The following is a 23,710-nucleotide window of genomic DNA, read 5'->3' as shown; positions in this document are numbered from 1 at the left end:
CATGCTCAATTTCAGTTTCCTATCCAGTCTGCTGTTAGTTTCCCCAGTCAGTCCCCAGTCTTGTCCTCCATCCAACTGTTAGTTTGTTAGTTCTTGTCCACTTTTGTCCTGTTTCTGTCCTTCAGTCAGTTTGTTTTGGTTTTCCACATGTGCTCGTTAGCACATGGCTTTGTTTATGTCTCCTTGTCCCCTGCCTGGTTATAAGTGTTCCCACCTGTGTCACCTCTGTAGTCCTGCCCCTTTATAAACTCTTGTCAGGTGTTCCTCATTTCTTTCTGTGTATAAGTAGTCCAGTCCAGTTTCAGTGTTCCTGGTCTGGTCTTTCTTCCACATCAGTCCACATCAGTTCCACATCTTTTGTTAGTTTTGTCACAAGTTTGTTTTTGTATCTAGTTCTTTTGATCTTGTTTTGTTTTTTTCTCTCACTACCATGACAGTTCTCCAGTCCGACTCAAATCATTCCGATGATAAATAAAACCTGAGGTGTTAATATGAACACTACTTATACGCAACAATCTGATGAAACTCTACATGCACGCTACACGTAATCCGATCCATAATGACGAGCATGTGTAGAGTACCACTTTGTTCATGTTACTATGACAACAATTATCACGTGAGTCTATTCAGAGTAAGAGGAGCAGCAGTGTTCAGTTGGTGTGTTTGTGTTTTTTTATTGTTTTATAATGACGGCAGACTCAGGAAAATTGACTTCTCATGAACTTACTAAAGAAGGGCTGAGAGGAAGATGTCATGTTCTGTAACATTCTGAGGCAGTGATGAGTGGGGGGGGGGGCAGTCCCACTACTGATGACTACTACTGGTGACACCTCTGGACGAAAGTGTGCAGCAAAGACTGACAGAAAAGTGTCGTATGGAAGGAATTGACAGATTTTGAGTGGAGGCTAAATTTCCATATGCCACGGCAATAATTCATGTTTTTTTGCCACTTGAAAGATTAGCTCGCCGCCGCAGAACATACCGTAAGAGCCCCTATTGCAGTAATAATGTGTGTTGCTGTTGCCTTGTGGAGGTTTATGCAGAGAATGTACTTAAACTTTCCGACTGCGAATGTAATCATAGACAGGTGTATACATGGCTTATATTTATTAATTAACGGATGATTTAAAGAATTACCCATCTTGTTCAATCAGATAAGAATTGAAGTGATACATGAATCTATTCCATTCTGACAGAGCTATTAGTCGGATCATTATCAGATTATCATGCTGCATGTAAACTTGGCTATATATTGTCTGCATAAGCTGAACTCAAATGCAGTGCACGATAAAGTGAAACCTAGTAGGTTCTAGGCTAAAAGCTAACCCAGCAGACAGTCTACAGTCTTTTCAGCCAGCGAACTGCACATTGCACCAGATGTCTGCAAGAACACTCTGAGTGCAGCAAAGGTATCTGGTGCAGCTCGAGAATAACTCCAAAAAAATACTTGTCAATCTTGTCACTATGCTGTGAATCCGTCATCTGTCGTGATGAGTTAAACCAGATAATCAGGCCATAATTAATTGTTGCGGGCAAAATTTGGCATTTTTTCCCACCCCAAGCAACATACTGGCTATTTACACATCATAAGTCATCATGAGTGGTGGCTCAGCGGTTAGAGGGCAGGGCTATTGATACCAGGGTTGTGGGTTCGATTCCCGGGCTTGGCAAAGCTGCCACTGTTGGGCCCTTGAGCAAGCCCTCTCTGCTCCCTGAGTGCTGGAGTTGGCTGCCCACTCCTCTGGGTGTGTGTGTGCTCACTGCCCCTAGTTTACTAGTGTGTGTGTGTGTGTGTGTGTGTGTGTGTGTTCACTACCACAGATGGGTTAAATGTGGAGGACACATTTTGCTGTACTGTTTGTATGTTTTACATGCTTTCTATGAACCCATTAAGATATTTAAGCTAAATGCACATATCAAAGACCTGTCTACAAATCTGAGGATTGAGTGAGGGTGAGATTGACCATAGTGCTGACCAGGTAAACAGTTCGCCAGAGGCTGACCCGCAGGACTTCTGACAGGCAGAGAGCCTCTGACTCTGAGCACATCACAGAGCGCAGAACTGCAGCGCTCCTTATTTCTTTCCCTACCCGTTTTCAGACAAGCCCCGCCTTAAACGTCTTACGCTTGCGCTGCCATTGGCTAGCGAATGTACACTCCTGTGCGCTTCTAGCCAATCTCCGTGCAGGAGGCGGTGCCTGTAGGAATACAGGCGGGGGGGGGGAAAAGCAACGAGAAACAGTGCATGAGAGTGAAGACAGAGGAAAGACTGGAAAGCATTTGCAAGGAACTCTGACAGTGAACCAACTGCTGAAGCTCCTGCGTGGCTGAGAAGGTGAGTAACTGTGGGGTTTAGAAAAGTACACAGACAGGAAAGAATTTTGCCACCTGCACATCCTCCTCATTACAGCGTTATTCTAAAGTTGACGAGCAGTTCAGAAAAGGCTGTGTGAGCAGGCTTTAGGGGCTGTCAGTGCGCTGATGTTGTTGTATAAGCTACAGCTGTAGAGTGAGTCACTGAAGATTTCAACTTGAAAGAGAGAAACTTGGAGGCTGTCTGATCTGCATCAATGCGTGATCTATGTGGGCGGTGAGCGCTTGGACCCCTCTGCAATCCAGTGTTGCTATTTGAAAACTCTGACCATAACATCAGATGTTAGAATGAACAGAGGAAGTTTCCCAGTGAGATGCTGATGGAGGAATGTGTGTCCTGTGTAATGGTTGTGTCATGGTTTCTTAGCTGTTCTTTTATATCCCTTTGTTCTTTTGCAGCGTGCATGTCTTTCTGTGCCACAATGGACACATGCTGGAATCATCATCATCATCATTGTCATCGTCTCCTCATCATGCTCTTTGTCTGGCCTTGCATAGTAAGCCAGCGAAAGATGGATGCGCTCCCTTTAAAGTTCACACAACCCCTCTACAATGCAACGATCTATGAGAATTCTGCTGCAAAAACCTTTGTTGACTGCCCCATTAAAATGGGCATTTTCATACAGGACCAGTCGTGGGATATATGGTACAGAATAGAATCTGGAGACCGCGACAAGCTGTTCAAAGCTGAAAAGTATGTTCTGGGTGACTTCAGCTTCCTGCGAATTAGGACCAAAGGGGGGAGTTCCAGCACACTGAACAGGGAGGTAAAAGACCAGTACTTACTTTCTGTGCAAGCAATTGAAAGGCACTCGGGTGTGGAGGCACAGACCCAAGTTAGGCTGCAAATTCTGGACGCCAATGATCTCAGACCTCTTTTTTCGCCGGCCTCCTACAGCATCTCCCTGCCTGAAAGCACGCCGATCAGAAGCAGCATAGCAAGAGTCCTGGCAACTGATGCTGACATGGGCACCAACGGAGAGTTCTACTTCTGCTTCAAGGAGTGGACACCTGTGTTCTCCGTCCATCCTACAAGCGGCATTATAACTCTGACGGGCAAATTGGACTACCTAGAGATGCCACGCTATGAGATTGACGTGCTAGCTGTGGACAGAGGCTTGAAGCTCGATGGGAGAAGTGACGTAAGCAGTACAGCAAAGCTGACAGTGCAGGTACTGCAGTCCAACGACCACACACCTGTTGTCACAGCTGTTCCCTTAACTCCATCAAACACCACTAAGGATCCTACATATGCGTTTGTGACTGTGGAGGATGATGACATCGGGCAAAACGGGGAGATTGCCTCTCTGAGTATAGTGGCTGGGGATCCGCTTCAGCAGTTTAAGGCCATTAGAACAAGTCCCGGAAGCAAAGAGTACAAGATCAAGGCAAACAGAGAGGTGACCTGGGATGAACATGACTTTGGCTATAACCTTACCTTGCAGGCTAAGGATAAGGGAAGCCCGCCAAAGTTTTCTACAGCAGTGGTGGTGCAGGTGAAACCCCCACTTGAGAACACAGAGGCTCTTCAGTTTGAAAAAAGCATCTACAGAGTCGCTCTGAGTGAGTTCGCTCCGCCGCACTCTCCAGTGGTCATGGTCAGAGCAGTACCAAAAGATCCAAGTGTGAAGTACTTATTACAGTATAAAATGCATCAGCACAGGAACCCATTCGTTATCAACTCAAACACAGGCCTTATAACCACTGTGGGACCTGTTCAGGCAGAGCGTGTTAGCCAGTATGAATTCGATGTAGTTACCAGCGATCGGCGCGCTTCAGCTAAGGTAGTGGTTAATGTCATTGACATGAACAACAATGCTCCAAAATTCCAACAGTCTACATATGCAGCCAGTGTTGATGAGAATGTGCCTATAGGGACTAGCGTATTAGCAGTCAGTGCTAGTGATGCTGATGAGGGGGAGAACGGCTATGTTACCTACAGTATTGTTAGCGTGCACAAAAAGCCCTTTGCGATAGACTATTTCACTGGTGTCATAAGCACTTCTGAGCAGTTAGACTACGAGATGATGCCAAGCAAGTTCTACATAAGGGTTCGAGCCTCTGACTGGGGCTCCCCTTTCCGCCGCGAAGCCGAAGCTGTGGTCTCAATCGCTCTGAACAACTTGAATGACAACCAGCCACTCTTTGAAAATATCGACTGTGAGGTGACTGTGCCAAGATCCATTGGAGTCGGTGAGCAGATTATAGTGGTGTCTGCCATTGATGCAGACGATTTAGGGATTGTGCGGTATGGTATTCTTGCTGGTAATGAGAAGAACCTCTTTGATTTGGATCCAAATTCTGGTGTGCTCACCCTTAAAGACTCATTAATTGATAATAAACCTTTTCATTCCATTCAAATACAAGCTAGTGATGGCGAGACATCCAGCACGCCCATGCATGTGAATATCACTGTTGTTAGATCATCGACAGAAATGCGTTCAAAGTGTGTGGAAACTGAAGCTCTGAGAACTTTTGCTGGGATGCTTCTCTTTGGCTCCAAACTGCACTCTGAAATGCAGTCGGGGGATGAATTTGTAGACACACATTCAGAAAACAATAATGCGCCACACTTTATAGAATCCCCTCCCAGTAAAATAGAGGTTAAAGAGGACCTGCCAGTGGGGACTGATGTAGCGCTTCTCAGAGCAGCAGATGCAGATGTTGGCTTCAATGGGAAATTGCTTTTTGTGATATCAGGGGGAAATGCAGACAGTTGTTTCGTGATTGAAACTGATACAGGATGGCTTAAAATTCATGAACCCCTTGACCGGGAAACAACAGACCACTACACCCTTAACGTAACTGTGTACGACCTTGGTTTACCTCAGAAGTCCTCGTCTCACACTTTGGAGATCAATGTGCTAGATGTTAATGACAACTGCCCAGAGTTCTTGGAAAATGAGTATTCAGTGGACGTTAGAGAAGATTGTGCTCTGGGAACAGATCTCATTCAGCTCGAGGCCACAGATAAGGATTTGGGGCTCAATGGCAAGGTCACCTATTCCTTTCTGACCAAAACAGACAAATTTGTCATAAATAAGGAGACAGGGATTGTGACAGTTCAAAACCCACTGGACAGAGAGGCAAACCCATCCTTTGCTTTGAAGGTTGCTGCTTATGATAAAGCAACCCACGAGCCTCGGTTGATATCCACAGTGATACTGAACATTGTGTTAGAGGATGTGAATGACAATGCCCCTACCTTTTATCCTTCACACTATCATGTAAGAGTAAGAGAGGATATCCCAGTGGGCACCTTGGTCCTGTGGCTTGAGGCTCATGACCCTGACTTGGGTCAGTCTGGACAAGTGAGGTACAGCCTGATGGATGACGTAAATGGAAGTTTTCAGGTGGATAAAGTGAGTGGAGCGGTGTACCTCTCTCAGCCCCTTGATTTTGAGAGGAAACAGACATATAACCTGACAGCAAAGGCTAAAGACAAAGGGAAACCAATCTCTTTGTCCTCACTGTGCTTCATTGAAGTGGAGATTGCGGACGTCAATGAGAATTTGTATCGCCCGTCTTTCCCCTTCTTTGTGGACTGGGGGAGCGTGAGCGAGGATGCTCCAGTTGGATCTTCTGTGATGAAAGTTACTGCCCATGATGGGGATGAAGGAAGAGATGGAGAAGTGCGCTATACCATACATGATGGCTCAGGCCTTGGCGTTTTCACTGTTGATCAAATCACTGGTAAGTGTGAGAGACAATGTTTTTACCTGCTCAGCATTAATATGACATATGAGCTTACTATCATGCAACATGTACCTTATATGGACAAAAGTATTGGGACCTGCTCATTTATTTCTTTGTCCAAAATCAGATTTTATCCTCCTTTGGTTGGAGTAACTAGGAACTGTCCAGGAAAGGATTTCTACTAGGTTTCAGAGGATTTCTGTAAGAATTAGATTGCAGTGACAAAAGCGTTGGATGATCACCACCCCACCTCATTCCCAACTCTCCAAGTCATCCACTAAGAGGACTGAATGGATTACCATCATTCCAGAGAACACAGTCCCACTGCCCCACAAGTTGGCTTTATACCCCTCTAGCCAATGCCTGGTATTAGGCATGGTGCCAGTAGGTTCATGTTAATCTGCTCCAGACAGTCCTATTCCTTTTTAAAGGCAATACTCCACTAGAGTGATTACACAAGCATTAGAAGAGATGTCCACAAACATTTGGACACATATTGTAAATAATGTATGAAGGGTTGTTGTCCAAAAAGCTTTAAATACAACTTTCATGAATTTAGGGTTTTTTATGATATAAGCACAAGCACTTCTGAGCGACTTGGATTGGGACTCCCTTTTCCAAGGCGAAAATCTCTCTGATCAACCTGACAACCAGGCACTCTTTGAACATATCGAGTGTGAGGTGACTGTGCCACCAAAGAGCTTTTGAAGTTGTGCCGATAATAGTGATGATTTATGGGTCGACTATAAACTGCAGGTAATGACCAGAATCTCCTTGATTTGGATGGAAATTCTCATTAATTGATAGCAAACATTTCCATACTTAATAAATAGAAGCACCTTTAAAACAGCTATTCCACCTTTAAAACAGTGCAGCAGTTACATTGTACCTTTTGTAAGCGTTACACCATTTAAGGTGGAATGGAAAATTCCAGTTAGAATGTGTAAGAGAATAACTCCAGCCTCGATTGTGCAGCTGTGTTTGTTTACATCAGTCACTACCTCCTGAATTAGAAATGTTAAGTGACGAGAGAATGACATCACAGAAGTGTATGTTAAGCGTGGAGCTTAAACTAGCACTCAGAGTTTAAACGAGCAAGCGCGTGGTCGCGTGCTCAGTAGCACAGGTGTTGGTGTGTTTTAGGGACACGTTGTGTGCTGGGACACACGGGTTGAACTAGTGAAATTATCTAGTGACATCAAGGTAGGTGACGTACATATATTGCTAACTCTGGTCCAACTGTAGTCCTGCCCAAGTTAAATCCAGCAGTGGGAAAACTACGGAAACAATAGCTTGAAAAATCTCTCAACAGAAAGGACCAACATCATTTTTGTCTCTGCCACTTCAGAGTGAATTCATCGCCAAACAAGATAATAGAACACAATCATGAAAATGAGTAAACAGGGGCTTTAAGATATTGGATTCGGAATTAAAAGGATAAAGTTTTGACATGATATTGATGATATCAGATTATTCTATATTGCAGTTGTTGCTGCTGGTGACAAAACCTTGCTTATGTAAAATAAAGGTCATATAAAGATAAAATGCTCATACAAAATAAACGGCAGTTGACATTTTACAACTGTCTTAAAATAAAAAATAAAAAATGGCCTCACAATTTTTGGTCATAGTAACATATTAATCACTGAAATTGATATAGTCACTAGATCTGAGAGGAGCTCATTATTGGTGTCTTTCGGGATCGTGATAATGTTTCCCCTGAGGTGGAGAATGATCAGCTTTATAAAGAGATACTGTAACACCAGAAGAATGGCAAAGCCCCTCTCTATGGAACCAGACACTGCAATAACACATGGCTAAATTGAAGAGTGATCTTCACTTCAGCCTCTTAGACATGGTGTCTGGCTTTTCTTTTATTTTCTATTGTGTGAATTGTATTGTTGTCAGTTTCCCGTTTCTCAGCAGAAAACAGTCGTGTCATTACCGGCACATTAATATTGATCAGAGTTTAAGTAATACACACTGTGTAAGTCTCTCCATGACCCTGTGTTGCTTTAACAGCAGTTAGCCATATCTTAAGCCAACCATTTGCTATGTAAAACACTGTTGGTCATGTGACCAGGTGTTATGTCTCTGGCTAAGTGCTTGATGTGCATTTGCTGGCAGTGTGTGAACTATGTCTAACATGTAGTTCAGCATGTTTCTTTTCGTCTTTGTCATAGGTGTTATAAGGACCCAGGAGTTACTGGACCGGGAGACCACCAGTCATTACTGGTTGACCGTCTATGTCACCGACCAAGGGGTAGTGCCGCTCTCATCCTCTGTGGAGGTCTACATAGATGTTCAGGATGTTAATGACAATGCTCCACAGACTTCAGAGCCGGCCTACTACTCCTCTGTGCCGGAGAACTCTCCAAAGGATGTGTCCATCATGCAAATCCAGGCCTTTGATCCTGACTCCAAAAGCAGCGACAGACTGACCTACAAGATCACCAGTGGGAACCCACAGGGATTTTTTACCGTTGACTCCCAGACAGGTTGGTTCATTCATACAACATATCTGAATGTTGTCCTCCACTTTTCAGACCAGAGCACACCAACTAAAGATTGTGGAACACCAACATTCTAATGTCCGAATGTTTGTGGACAACCCTTCTAATGAATGCATTAAGCTACTTGCAGAGTTGCACCCATTGCTGACACAGATGTTCAAATGCGCTTGTCTGGTCTCTGTTGAGGTATACTGTCAATAGAATAGGACTCTCTTTAGCAAATAAACATGAACCTATTGGCATCATGTCTAATGCCAAAAATGGGCTAGAGGGTCATAAATCCTGTGGAGCTGTGGAGCAATGGAACAGTGTTCTCTGGGATGAGTTGGGGAGTTGGGCATGAAGTTGGGTGGTGATCCTCCAACATCCTGATCTTACCAATGCTCTTGACACTGAATGCAATCAAATCCTCACATCAATGCTCCAAAATATAGTAGAAAACCTTTCCTTTAAAGTTGTGGCTGTAACGTCAACTTAACAAAATTGAATACAGGCGATTTTGGAAAAATTTCTCCTGTCAAATGAACCTAAATGGGTTCTACATAGTGCTGAACAAATATCATAACAAATCATAATAGTGGAATCCTTTGTAGTGCTAAATTGGGCCATTTTCAGGTCCCTTAAATAATCTTATGCAAGATGTTCTCAGACAAAGAGAAGAATTGGTTAACCAGGCAGTGACCAGTTCAAGCATTGAGATGGGCCGTATTCACCAATCATTCTAACGACGACATTCCCTCTTAAAACCTGCTTATACAGTTCTTACAAAGATGCTTTCTTATTTGGAATTTGTTCAATTTAAGAGGTCAATGAGAGCCAGCTTTAGAAGAGCAGAGCTGTGAACAGTTCTGCTCTTGGACATCATGAATCTTTTTAGAACATTTTTTGTCTTTTTGTTTGTTATTTTTTTTAATTCTTCAGAAGATGATGATGAATGAGGTTCGTTTTCTTTACGAAAGAACCCCTGAGGAACCTCAGTTTAGCTAAAGGACTCTATGTAGTACAGAATAGGGTTCTTTGGATCATAACAATCGTTGAACCCTGTTTTGTGCTATATGGCACTATTCTTAAAAGGTTCTCTAAAGAAGCATGTGCAAGTAGTCCACCATCATTGTGAAGAACCGTTTAGGTATTCAGAGGATTTTTTGAGGGACCATGGTTCATTATATATACCCAACATTCAATAACAGGTGTGATGGACCAAGCAGACATTTCAGGTTGTTTAGTTGTTGTGCTCTAGCCTTTTTAGCTTTTAGCTGCTTTCAGGGATACAGAGCAACGCATTACATTAGAGCTCTTAATTGTCACGGCTCCTCTTTCAGAAGCTATTTCTTGTTTTGTGGAGTGTTTTCATTATGCAAATTTACGTCCAGTCGTTTAAAGTACACAGACCTGGGAGGGTTGATAAAGTGAGGCAGGAGCCTCCACCCTGCTCTTGTAGAATGCCCGGACTATTTCACTATCAGCATCTGCATTTCCATAAGCTGTAGCTACAGAAACAAGCAGCGAACACTAAAACAAATTAGAAACGTTAAGCGATCTGACACAGAGGAGAGTACTTACTTAAGGCTTTTCAAACTTCACTGCCTTTTTAATTTAACACAAAGTGGTAAAAATGAGACCGTAATTGAATTTACTCAAGCACTTATACAGTTCCCTGAGTCGGCAGCTGGATGATTATTGTATTCTGAACAGTATATGAAATAAATGGAGGAAACTAATTTAGCTTGTACAAGCATTCTGAACAGTTTACAAATTCAGCTGCCATAAACTGCACAGCCTGTGAAGTGTGGCTTAACTTTTGTTCTCCTGACAATTTCATCTGAGATGCAGAAGTACTTTCATTACATTACATTAAAACCACAGATCAAGGGGGTGGGATATACATATAGGCATCAAGTGAACAGTCTTTGAAATTAATGTATTGGAAGCAGGACAAATAATTAAGCATAAGGCTACAATTGTAAGGTGTTCAGAATGTGCAGTGGTTATGGGCACCATAGGGTCATTGATGCGATCCCTGATGGCCCCACCTCACCCTACTCAACTTACAGGACTTATAGGACTCTTCTGCTAATGTTTTGGTGCCAGATACCACAGAATACCTTCAGAGGTCTTGTGGAGTCCACGCCAGATGAATGGCCAGATCTTTTGAGACGGCACAAGGGGGACCAACTCAATAATAGGCTGGCCCTGCTAATGTTATGGCTGATCGATGTATAGGATCTGCTGCTAACGGGTTGGAGCTATTTTGGTGGCACATGGGCGACCTACACAATATTAGGGAGGCGGTTTTAATGTTATGGCTGACTGGTGCAGTTCAGACTGAACACTGAGACACAGAGTATTCTCATTATTCATGAACATGTATTTGCAAATGCAGACAAATTGCTGTGTTCATTTGCATGCTAATTGTTGATGTTCATGTCTGTAAGGACGCATTTTACCCCTTCCGTCAAAGTTTTAGGACTTCATGTTCTACAGACTTAATTTGCTACATCAGGGTACAAATTAGGCAGCCAAATGATTTGAGGTTGATTACCAAACAACAAGCCTTTTACTGGTCTACTTTAAGTGAAGTTATTTTTTTCTTTTTTCCGTCAGGCAAGTAAAGTGGTTCCTTCATCAAACCTCCCGAAAGGAGATGCATGACTTTATCTGTTTTGTGTATTTTCATTCACAGCATGAACACAGTGGAATATTGATTAGATGAATATGAAAGGCAAAGACTAAATGAATGTGCTTGCTCTTTGGAACTTTTAAGAAAATATATTGCAATATTTCATCAGTCAACGATGACGGGGCCTGTATTGCTTTTGTTGATTTATTATTGATTTCATTATTAAAAGTTACCCAAAGGTCAGACCAGGTGAACCTCTAGAATCCACCAAATTCTCTTTCCTCCTACTTTTGCAGGTTTGGTGACAACAACTTCTCGAAAACTGGACCGTGAAAAGCAAGGGGAGCACATACTCGAAGTAAGCTCTTAAACTGCCGATGTTTAAAAGTCTGTTCACACCAGAGCCAATGCATTCCCCACTGAATCTCATTTCCGTCTTACCAAGCTGTATTAAGTGTTCTGCGGCATCTGCATATGAAATAGTCTTTTTAAAGGGCATTTTTCTGCATTAAATTCTCCTCTGCTGATGTACTGCTGGGGTATAAATATGAGGAAAGTGCCAAGGCTATAATTATGGGCATTTCTTGTGCCGTGTTGATTGATTCAAGTTTTTGAACATCACGTTTGATGTTCAGCCACATTTGCAATATGCAGAGATGAAAGTCTGTCAGAACAAGGAAACTCAGGTAACTTAATTATCTCACATTTTCTGAGTACTGCTTCTGCTAGTAACAACAATCTCCAGAGCTCTCTCTCTCAGCCTTTTCCTGTCCTTTGTTTTCGGAACAGGTCACAGTTTCTGACGATGTCGTTCCAGCCATGTCTGCAGTCGTTCGTGTGGTAGTGAAGGTGCAGGATGAAAATGACAACTCTCCTCAATTCCTGGAGAAAGTCTATAAAATCAAGCTAGTGGAGCGCCCAAAGGCGATCAGATGGGAGCCGGTTTATCGCGTCATTGCCCAGGACAGAGATGAGAGTCCTTACTCTGAAATCTCATACAGCATAGTGGAGGGGGACGAGCACAGGAAATTCTTCATCGAGCCCAAAACGGGGCTGATCTCCTCCAAAGAGGCTTTCTCAGCGGGAGACTATCACATTCTCACGGTATATTTGTTTCCTTCATTTCCAAATCTTGCTTGTGAGGCCAGTTCCTTTGAGAAATGCACTCGCCAAAAAGGGTTCTGTGTAGCGATGCTTTAGCAGAGCCATTTCTGGATTACTACAGAACCTTTCATTTTTATGGATGTACTTTATTTGTAGCCCAACAGAAATAAATGATGTATTTCTATATAAGGATAATCAGGATAACTGTGGTTCTAATCTCGACATTTGCATCTCTATGAGCATCAGCAGATGCTGAAGAATGAGAAATATTGGATATTTAGACATTGGCCCACAATTCCCATATCAATGCATTCCTACTCTGGAGGGTTCAATAACCATCTGTCTTGGACAGGATACCAAGAAAGCATAATTGGCTTTACTCTTAGAATGTCCCTCCCTCTCCACTCATTTCTCTGTATGATACTAGCCAATGCAGGCGTCTGTTAGCCCATGTAACAGAATTGGACAGTTAGTGCTCTCCTTCAAGCGTCTTTAACTGTCCAAGAATGCTTCTTTAGCAAAAGTTTGTAAAGTGCTTCACATGTCTAAGATGAAGCTTCACTAGCCAGCACCTTCTCAGCTTTGCTGGTTTATTCCCCTAGACGTGTAGGGATGGGGGGAGTGAAGGAACAGTGTTTTCACCTCCCTCAGCATTCATGACTGAGGTGTCCCTGAGCATGGACCTAACCGCCAGTTGCTCTCTTGGTTGTCCACTCTAGGAGTGTGTTCTTACTGCCCTGTTATAGGTAATTGTGTGTGGTCACAGCCATTTTATGGGTTAAATGTGGAGGGTTGCAAATGTATGGCTGTAAAGTGTGGGAATTAGGCAATCAATTGGTGGATGTCCAACATTGTCTTACACTGAAACAACCATGTAGGTTGATTGTTTGTTTGGTCTTTTTTTTCCGCCTGTCCACTAGTAGCGTGCTTCAGCAAAATTCACAAAAACACCCACACATAGCTGGAGATTAAGGAAGGTTAAGGTTAGGTTTAGGTATAGATTAAAATCAAATAAATAAAATAACATTTTACAGGTTTGTACCTTTTGATTTGTTACAGTACCGTTGGATTTGAAGAGTCGACTCTCCGTTGTGAGTTGATTCTCAGTTGTGAGGAGTCCGCTGTAGTGTTTCCTCTGAATGTAGGACTGAATCATGTAACAAGCTGAAACAAACAATCAATGTGGATGTTTTAACAGTGAGATCAGACTGGATAGTAAAAAAAAAACATGAAATTTGAGTGTGAAAAGCATTTTTTTAATATTAAAGAGCACAGAAAATGCATTCTATGAGTACTTAGGGTTTTTTTCTAGGACTAAACCTTAAGAGTGTAGCTCCCACAAAAGACAATAAAGCACACCCTCACACACACTCGTCTCTCTCTCTCTCAGATTAAGGCTCTGGACAATGGCCGGCCTCAGAAGTCGTCCATCTGCCGATTGCACATTGAATGGATTGCGAAGCCCGAGCTGCCTAAAGAGGCACTGGCGTTTGAGGAGACCTCGCTCCAATTCTCTGCTGTGGAGAGTGATCCAGTGGGCCATATGGTGGGAGTCATCAGCACTCAGTCTCTAGACTCTCCTGTCTGGTTCGATATCAAAGGTAATCAATATCCTTCTTCCACCCTCGTTAAAAAGGGCTAAGAATTGGAAGTGGAAGATCTTAATAATTTGGAATACTCCGCTGCTGTAATTGATACAGCCCTTTAGTAGTGTAAATGGACTTACGGTTCGCTTCATTACCTTCATCCCTGCCCCGCACTAATCAGCTTTCCTTAACTAAATCTCTCCTCTCTATAATCTCTGCCTTGATGCTTGCTTTTTTTTCTTCCTCCCTCTGCTTTACGTACAAGAAGACATGCACGCTAAAGAAGTGTTTCACATCGTGCAGATGGCTTGTGACCTGAACTGTAGAACAGAAGGTATCTGCTGATAAATGTTTTCGTCACCTTTGCTCTTTCAAATGCTGAATTCTGATGCTGCTGTAGTTGTACTGCTCGCCACATTCTCTCTGTAGAAAACAACATGAATATTAATTCTGCTGGACTACTGTGTTATCATGCCATTCATTTCTTGCCTTGCATTTAGTCTGTCAGTAACAGAATCCATATATCATATTATGCAAAATGCCCCCTGTTTGTGAAAAGCGCTAATTTTAGGAGGGGATTTTTGTCCATGTTGGGATACCAGGTGGAAATGATGACAGCCGGTATGATGTGGAGAAGGGCAGTGGCACCATCATCATTGCCAAAGCGCTGGATGCGGAGCAGCAGTCAAATTATAATCTAACCGTGGAAGCAACAGATGGAACCAGATCCATCAGCACCCAGGTATTTTGTTCCCTGTCTGTGAAAAAAAAGAAAAGAAATCACGTGTGCAGGTTTTTAACAGCTTCATAAATGACAGGGACAGAAAGGACTCATGAAAATGTCGATAATGACAGGATAATAACCGTTTTTCAATCTCCGTGCTTATGCAATCCTACTGCACTTTGTGGCGTTCTCTGAAAGCTGGATGAGTGCTCTCTGAGCATAAAATATGAAGGACACAAAACAGCCAGTGTAATGTTGAAAAGATGCTGGGGAGCAGTGCTTAGAACAAGCATTACTTAAACTTTAACATCAGAAAGAGAGCTTTAACCATCACTGTACAACACGAGGATTAAATATAGCCCAAATCTATCTGATTTTCCAGTGATTGTCTTTTATTTCACTTGTCATTTTTTCACTGAAAAAAATCTGATTTGCACAGTTTTACCTTTAGCCAGAGTGAACAGTGCTGTAAAAAAGTATATACCCCCTTTCTGTTTTTTTTTGTTTTTTGTTTTTTTTTACAAACTGTCACACTAATTCCAGATTTTCATACAAAAAAACAAAGGACCAGTATACTCTTCCAAAGAAGATATTTCTTACATTTCCTTGTTGATGGACAAAAATGGCTTGTAACACTGATATCAAGCCATGTGAAAGAGTAATTGACCCCTAAACTTTATTAGCAGTTGTGTCGCCAATTATAGCTTCATGTAACTGGTGATCAGCCACATTGGCAGGATTTCAAGCATGAATAGCCTGCCATCACATCTTAATTAGGATGGACTTGTGCTTTAAATCATTGTCAGGGTCAGTCCATGGATTGATAACTGGGCATTTTTCTGCACAAATTTCTGGTCGAGAACACAATTCACGGTTTAATCCTGGAGTCTTGGAGGAATCTTGTTAGGCACTTTTAGGTGATGTTCTGTCTCAGTAATCAAGTCGGAGTGTGTGTGGTTTCATTGATACCACTTATTAACTTATTTTGGTTAATTGGTTGATAAACTTTTTCACACAGGGTCCGTTGGTGTTAGAAAACCCCTTTCCTCTAGTGAATGAAATGGTCATGTCGACACTGTGTTTTGTGCGTAAGTTATCAGAGTTTTATCTTAACTTTTGTTAGAGGATCTGAAACAATTAACTGTGACAAACAGGCAAAAGCAGAAGATTCAGGCGGGGATAAATACTTTTTCACAGCACTCTGTAGTGATGAGTGATATGTTTCTTTTTATTTTCATGTTAGTTGTACCCTGGAGCTATGAGGTTAATGTAGCTAAGGAAGCAGTGAAAGTTTATATAGCCAAATTAGCATCATGCAAATAAAACGACTAAAGCATAACGTTCTTGCTTCAAACAATAAAAGTAGACAGAAGTGCAGAGGAAGTTTGGGCTTCAAGAAGTCTGCTACTACTGTAATTTCTCTTTTATATTCCTTAAGTCCACTTATGGATATAAGTGTATATTATAACTATATATAACACTGTATATATAGAATTTGACTATATATGTTTTTTTATTTACTTATTATTAATTGTCCAACGTCTCTTTCTTAGAATTAAACTCTAAAATTCTCAAAAGGCAGTACATGCTGAAACACTAAAAGTAAATATACTGGTTCTCTTGACATTACAAACTACATTTAAATTCAAAATAAGTTAATAAAATAGTTTCCATATATTTTCACCTTTCACTGGACTTTATGAAGATGTAAAATCTATTGTCTGAAAATGACAAAGTTTACAGACAACATCTAGGTTTAATATTTGACATAAAAAAATGTGAATTCAGTTTTACATGATGTCTTTTGTATGTTTGTATTTTGTATAATTACTTAAACTGATTCTGAACCCTTTTTTCTCTTATGCTGTTATACGGGCCCAGATTAATCTAAAAATAACTGCAATGATAAAAGAATGGTTCAGTGGATAAGGCTGATGTTACTAAAAGTAAATGAAATCGAATGGCCACCAATTAGTCTAATTCAAATGGCATCAATCTAATTAGAGGGCTTGCTAGCTTTTTTCAAAACATTAGCTTGTATGAAAGAATTGTGTGCTGAATTTGCTCCCCTTTTGTGGACACTGGCACAGGAAAAGCAGGGGTTACAAGAAGCCTGCTTCACGGTACAGCTCGTATTCCCAGAACTAGCAGAATCTGGAGGTGATGTGCTGCACCCCAGAATCAACAACACAGTATCATGGCTGTCACAAAAATACCACCTTTTTCACTTTTTGACATAATGTAAATCTGAAAGTTATTCTTTTTTTTTCAAAATTGAACCAATTGAAATGTTACAAAATGACTTGGAATCAAATCTTTTTACATTGACTTCCACTGAAACGTAAGAAAGTTTTATTCTTTATCTGTGAAGTTGCCATTTTGGAGATAGGACTTTTGCTAGTGGGCTGGGTTTTCATTTTAGGGGCGCCCGTTTTCCAGCTCTGTTTTGCTTTTGCTGGATTTTCTTTCGAGGGAGGAGACAGCAGTGTTTGGGGTTCATGGTTTGTTGCTAAGTTCTCATTATTCAACTAAATTAAGTAAAATACAGTTTGGCATTCTACCCTTCAAATTTCTCCTTTAAAACCACACATATTCCTCCTTTTTACAATCAGCAAGCTAGCAGGATAGGATGTTTGATCATTGTTTCGTACGAATGCAGTACGCCCACTGAGACATCTCAGAAAGCCTGAAATTGGGGAACAGTAAGAAACAATGTGTATCCTTCACGTTTTTATTAAGGACAAAATAATACAAATGTTTTGTTTTGTAAAATACAAATGAGAATGTAGATGTTGAGCATTCATCTTCCAGTGCAGGCAGCAAATCTGGCGTACCACCTCGGGGTGCTTTGTGTACCACAGTTTGAAATCCACTGCTCTCCTAAATATGTATCAGAAAGCATGATTTCTGATAACAATATTTCTTGTTATTGTGTTTTACTCTTGACAAATAAAGCATTCCATTTCCATTTCAACATTGTTGTACATATACATTTACATTTATATATGTACATGATTGACTGCCAGTGTTGAACCCCCTCTTCTTAGTCCCCGCTTATTTGTATTGATGGGTACTAGTATTGGGCCAACATAGCCTTCAAACGTCTTGTTAAACACCACACATATTAACACTCCAGCAGGCCATAGGTTTTTTTAAGGGATTAAAACTGACATATTATATTCTAAAGTAGTTACCAAAAAATGCCGCAGTTACATCAATAGCCCAGCATTTCCAAACTAATCTCTATGGTCTTTTTATTCTTTGATGTCTACTACATACAATGTCTACTACATACAGTATGTACAGCAGATGAGGATCAGGATAGAGATTAGAAAGCAAATCCTATTGCAAATATGATTCAGCCTCTCCAGTACCAGTTAACAACTTTGGTCTTTTCAGAAAACTGGGCTCTGATTAGTTGAGCGAGGTTTTCAAACAGTAGAAACGAAACTCTGAAGTGCTCTGGCCCTCCAGCAATGAAGTTATACATCTCTGCTCTAGTTGCAGCTTCAGATGGTGACTCCCGTATCACACTGGCTTTGTGTTGCTACTCCAGAGAAGCAGGCCCTCTTTGTCCTTTAGTGTCACGGTGTGGAGGTAGTCCTCCTAGGGCTATACCTGTATATGTCAGCTGAGGCAGTCAGCCTTATCAGGTCACGGTGCGAGACTCATCTATCAGTGGAAACAGGCTTGCCTGAGGGCGCGAGAGTGATGCGAGGAGAAGTAATGTTTTCGAGAAGCCCGATGTTTAGGCTCTCAGCCTGCCTCTCCCCTTTCAGAGAGCTGTAAGCCCCCCGGGACCAGGCTCTGCAGTTTGTCATATTGTAATGGGCTCCTTGCATTTGGACATTTTCTAGGCCTGTGTAAATCTTATCTGCGGTGTGCAGCTCAGTGCAGACAATATTCACTTGGTACTGTTGCTTATCATAAACAGCCATGCTTTATTTAGTATAATGGTGGATTTTTACAGCGCACCCAAGGAGCTAAAACAACACAGCACAGTGTACGTCTCTCTTGAGCAGAGCGCCTTGGGTTTTGCAACAATTGTTTGCTTGCAGGGAGAAAATATGAGTGGCGCATTGTTGATGTGACTCTGCAGTAGTGTACTTCAGCCTTGTATATAACTTAACGTCAATGTCCTATTTAACACCTTGTAATGTTTTTTTTATACCAAATTAGAGCACTTCCATATGATTGGATCATTAGACTGACTTTTTGATTGTATGGAAGTTTTAGAAAGTGTTATATTAGTCACTATTTAATTTTTGGTTGGTGTGGCGCAACAGATAACACCACTACCTGCCACTGAGTTACAACACCATGTGAGAGACCAGGGTTCAATTCCCGGTCTGGGTGACAATGCTGCGATACACCAATAAGAGTCCTTGGGCCAGACTCCTAACACTACATTGGCCCACCTCTGTGATATGGATAACCTTGTATGTCGCGCTGGTTAAGAGCGTCTGCTAAATGCTGTAAATGTAAATGTATATGTAATTTTAGTGGGCATCATTTTGAGGGGTTGTGGGATGTCTGATTATTGTATTCTTCATTATATATACATATAAAAGAAAATATATATATAATAAAAAAAAATATATATATAAAATATATAAAAGAAAATCTGAGACAGCCAAAGAAAAAATGCTATATGGCAGTATATAGTAGTTGAATAGTCAAACTTTTCAGACCACATACCACGATCACAATACCGTGATCAAACCCAAGTAAGTATCACCTACATGGCATCTCACAGAAACACACATGCCACACACACTTGTAAACAGCAGGCCAGATGTATCCTTCACATATACAGTGGGGAGAACAAGTATTTGATACACTGCTGATTTTTCAGGTTTTCCCACTTGCAAAGCATGTAGAAGACTGTAATTTTTATCATAGGTACTCTTCAACTGTGAGTGATGAAATCTAAAACAAAAATCCAGAAAAATACATTGTATGATTTTTAAATAATTAATTTCCATTTTATTGTGGGAAATAAGTATTTGATCATCTATCAACCAGTAAGAATTTTGGCTCTCACAGACATGTTACTTCTTCTTTAAGAAGCCCTCCTGTTCTCCACTCATTACCTGTATTAACTGCACCTGTTTGAACTCGTTACCTGTATAAAAGACACCTGTCCACACACTCAATCAGTCAGACTCCAGCATCTCCACAATGCCCAAGACCAGAGAGCTTTGTAAGGACATCTGGGATAAAATTGTAGACCTGCACAAGGCTGGGATGGGCTACAGGACAATAGGCAAGCAGCTTGGTGAGAAGGCAACAACTGTTGGTGCAATTATTAGAAAATGGAAGAAATGCAAAATAACGGATAATCTCCCTCGGTCTGGGGCGCCATGCAAGATCTCACCTCGTGAAGCATCAATGATCTTGAGGAAGGTGAGGAATGAGCCCAGAATTACACGGCAGGACCTGGTCAATGACCTGAATAGAGCTGGGACCACAGTCTCAAAGAAAACAATCAGTAACACTCTACGCCGTCAAGGATTAAAATCCTGCAGTGCACGCAAGGTGCCCTTCCTCAAGCCAACGCATGTCAAAGCCCGTCTAAGTCAAAGACCATCTGAATGATCCAGAGGAGGAATGGGAGAAGGTCATGTGGTCTGATGAGACAAAAATAGAACTTTTTGGTTTAAACTCCACTCGTCATGTTTGGAGGAAGAAGAATGATGAGTACAACCCCAAGAACACCATCCCAACCGTGAAGCATGGCGGTGGAAACATCATTCTTTGGGGATGCTTTTCTGCAAAGGGGACAGGACGACTGCACCGTATTGTGGGAAGGATGGATGGGGCCATATATCATGAGATTTTGGCCAACAACCTCCTTCCCTCAGTAAGAGCACTGAAGATGGGTCGTGGCTGGGTCTTCCAGCATGATAACGACCCAAAACACACAGCCAGGGCAACTAAAGAGTGGCTCCGTAGGAAACATCTTAAGGTCCTGGAGTGGCCTAGCCAGTCTCCAGACCTGAATCCAATAGAAAATCTTTGGAGGGAGCTTAAAGTCCGTGTGGCCCAGCGACAGCCACGAAACCTGAAGGCTCTGGAGGAGATCTGTATGGAGGAGTGGGCCAAAATCCCTGCTGCAGTGTGTGCAAACCTTGTCAAGAACTACAAGAAAACGTCTCATCTCTGTAATTGCAAACAAAGGTTTCTGTACCAAATATTAAGTTTCTTTTTCTGGTGTATCAAATACTTATTTCCCACAATAAAATGGAAATTAATTATTTAAAAATCATACAATGTATTTTTCTGGATTTTTGTTTTAGATTCCATCACTCACAGTTGAAGAGTACCTATGATAAAAATTACAGTCTTCTACATGCTTTGCAAGTGGGAAAACCTGAAAAATCAGCAGTGTATCAAATACTTGTTCTCCCCACTGTAGTACGTTTCTTCTCTTTTACCAATGGTTCTTCACCAGTTGTGTGGGGCTTCCTCGCTTTTATAATCCGCAAGCTGGAAGGGTAGGATGTATGATCATTGTTTCTGGCGAATGCAGTACGCCTACTGAGACGTCTCAGAAAGCCTGAGATTGGGGAAACAGTAAGAAACAATGGCACCAGGCGACGTAGTGTAGTGTAGTATCTATGTGTATTTGTCACTGTGTTTTTATTTATTAAGGACTAAATAAATACAGATGTTTTTTTTTTGTAAAATACAAATGAGAATGTAGATGTTGAGCATTCATCTTCCAGTGCAGGCAGCAAATCTGGCATACCACCTCGGGGTGCTTTGCATACCCCAATTTGAAATCCACTGCTCTCCTAAATATGTATCAAAAAGCAAGATTTCTGATAATAATATTTATTGTTATTGTGTTTTACTCTTGACATATAAAGCATTCCATTTCATGAAAATATGGTAATTTCGGTTCACCTGGTTTTACATATACATTTCTGTATGTACATTATTGACTACCAGTGTTGGTCCCCCCATTTCTCAGTCCCTGCTCACTTGTATTGATGGTTACTAGTATTGGGCCAACATCAGTGAAAAATGCAGGACTGGATATTATAGAGGGGAAAAAAAAAATGGATCCAAGCCAATTCTGTGACCAGTCTAGCCTGAAATAGCGCACACTCAGCACACTGTGTGATGTGAAGTTGTTAGCTGTGCATTTCATCCTGTAGGGTTGTGGAGTATTTGAGTAGTTTGAGAATGATAGTCTATTTTTAGATGCTTACTACATCTAAAGGACAATTACCGCATTCTTATAAGAAAATTGATATTGTGTCATTTCTAGTTATAACAGTGATGAGAATACAGCTGGAAAAAAGAAAATATTTTGGCATGACAGTCCTTAGTAAGCTTAACACACATCTCTAATTAACATTCTTTGACTGTTCATTCTGTCCTTCTAAACAGATCTTGGTCCAAGTTATTGACGCCAATGAGCATCGACCCAAGTTTACCCAAGCCAAGTATGAAATCAGTATTCCAGAGGAGACCGAACCAGGAATGAAGATACTGGAGATCAGTGCCACGGATAAAGATGAGAAAAATAAATTATTTTACACGCTGTTGAGCAGCACCGACCCACATAGCCTAAAGAAGTTCCATTTAGATCCTGGAACAGGCTTTCTGTACACTACTGAGGAGCTGGATCATGAAACCATGCACAGGCACACACTCACTGTAATGGTAAGACAGACATTTGGGCTATATTTATTTATTTACCTTTAAATTGGTTTATGAACAAATACAATGCCAATAAATACAATGGCAATATTGGGATTTCAGTGATTTGAACTGAACTGTTCATTTTTTGGGGCAGAATGATTGAAAACATCATAGAAAAAAAACAACAATTTGTTGAACACGTTTTGAAAGGCTTTCTGAAATTAACATAGGGTTCAAATTATACACTCATTTAGATGATTAATTTAGTGGCGCTAAAGATTTAAGATTCAAGTTTTTAAACTTGCCAAAGCCTTTTAACTTCATGTTGGTGATCATGATTGACTACAGCTGGTGGTTTCTCTGTGTCCACATAAAAAGGGTTTTGGGTTCACCAACACACCTCACAATGGGAAAGTCCAAGAAGTACAGTGCAGGTCTGAGAAGGACGGAAGTAGATTTGCACAATTCGGAAATGTCTCTTGGAGCCATTTGTAAACAGATACAGATGCAGATACCAAGATCATTCGTTCATACTAATTTTTAGAAAGAACAATTTATTGGGAGATGTAGCCACTTTGCCAAGGTCTGGATAAAGACTCAAACTGTCACCCTCAGCTGAGAGGAAATTGGTCCGGATGCTTGAGAATGACTGAAGAACCACTAAGGCACAGACCTGCCAATGAACTGAAAGCTGCTGAAACTCACTGTCTACAGTAAAGTGATTTTAAGGTTCACCAAATGCTTGCTTTTGTACACACATTCAACCCCATAGAAAAGAACAGTTCAAGGAAATAAGTAAAAGCCTTATACAGCTGTGACATTCATTTCCGTGATGAGTGTAGGTTAATTTCCGACCACAGCTGTAAATGTCACATTTAAACAGGTCCGAGATCAGGACGTACCAGTGAAGCGTAACCTGGCGCGAGTGATCATCCACGTTGAAGACGGCAACGACAATGCACCCTGGTTTACCAGCGCTCAATACTCCGGGCGTGTGTTCGAGACGGCTGCCGTTGGCTCAGCTGTGTTACAGGTCACTGCTCTGGACAAAGACAAAGGTCAAAATGCAGAGATTCTCTACAGCATAGAGTCTGGTAAGAGACAGCCCTCATTCAAAGGCAAATATGTCTTCTGGATTTAATATTAATTAAATATCTACTTCAAAGCAGCACCTGAGCAGATTAAGACCTTCCAGACGGTTTTGTGTTGGATGCATGACAAGGAATTATGATCAGGAAATGGCCTAATGATTGCAAACAATGAGTGTGGTAATTACAGCCAAAAACTAATTATGCAGATGAATTACCAGCATTGACTGTCCTCTCTGGAATATCTAATAGAATTTGCTCATGTCACAAGGCAGAGATTGGTAATAAGTAGGGATGTAAAAATGCATAGATGTATTGGGATGCATTGATCAGAAGATTGGTATTCCAGTACA

At 41.3% G+C, this 23,710-nt stretch overlaps 1 protein-coding gene across 5 annotated transcripts in view; it reads left to right on the top strand.

Moving 5' to 3' along the window:
• The first annotated feature begins 2,251 nt into the window (after nt 1-2,251).
• Nucleotides 2,252-23,710, top strand: part of fat1b (FAT atypical cadherin 1b) — a 54,601-nt gene continuing 33,142 nt past the window's right edge. For all 5 annotated transcript variants that reach the window (XM_072663515.1, XM_072663511.1, XM_072663513.1 and 2 more), the window contains exons 1-10: nt 2,252-2,335; nt 2,773-6,066; nt 8,253-8,567; nt 11,499-11,560; nt 11,992-12,306; nt 13,697-13,907; nt 14,161-14,226; nt 14,495-14,634; nt 22,015-22,290; nt 23,153-23,363. In XM_072663515.1, coding sequence (XP_072519616.1) covers nt 2,778-6,066; nt 8,253-8,567; nt 11,499-11,560; nt 11,992-12,306; nt 13,697-13,907; nt 14,161-14,226; nt 14,495-14,634; nt 22,015-22,290; nt 23,153-23,363 — 4,885 coding nt within the window. In that variant the 5' untranslated portion in view covers nt 2,252-2,335; nt 2,773-2,777. The remainder of the gene's footprint in view (nt 2,336-2,772; nt 6,067-8,252; nt 8,568-11,498; nt 11,561-11,991; nt 12,307-13,696; nt 13,908-14,160; nt 14,227-14,494; nt 14,635-22,014; nt 22,291-23,152; nt 23,364-23,710) is intronic.

Source organism: Salminus brasiliensis, chromosome 19, assembly GCF_030463535.1.
Source record: "Salminus brasiliensis chromosome 19, fSalBra1.hap2, whole genome shotgun sequence".
NCBI classification, from domain to species: Eukaryota; Metazoa; Chordata; class Actinopteri; order Characiformes; family Bryconidae; genus Salminus; species Salminus brasiliensis.
Note: the sequence above shows the minus strand (reverse complement) of the source record. Positions and strands in the feature narration are given on the sequence as shown.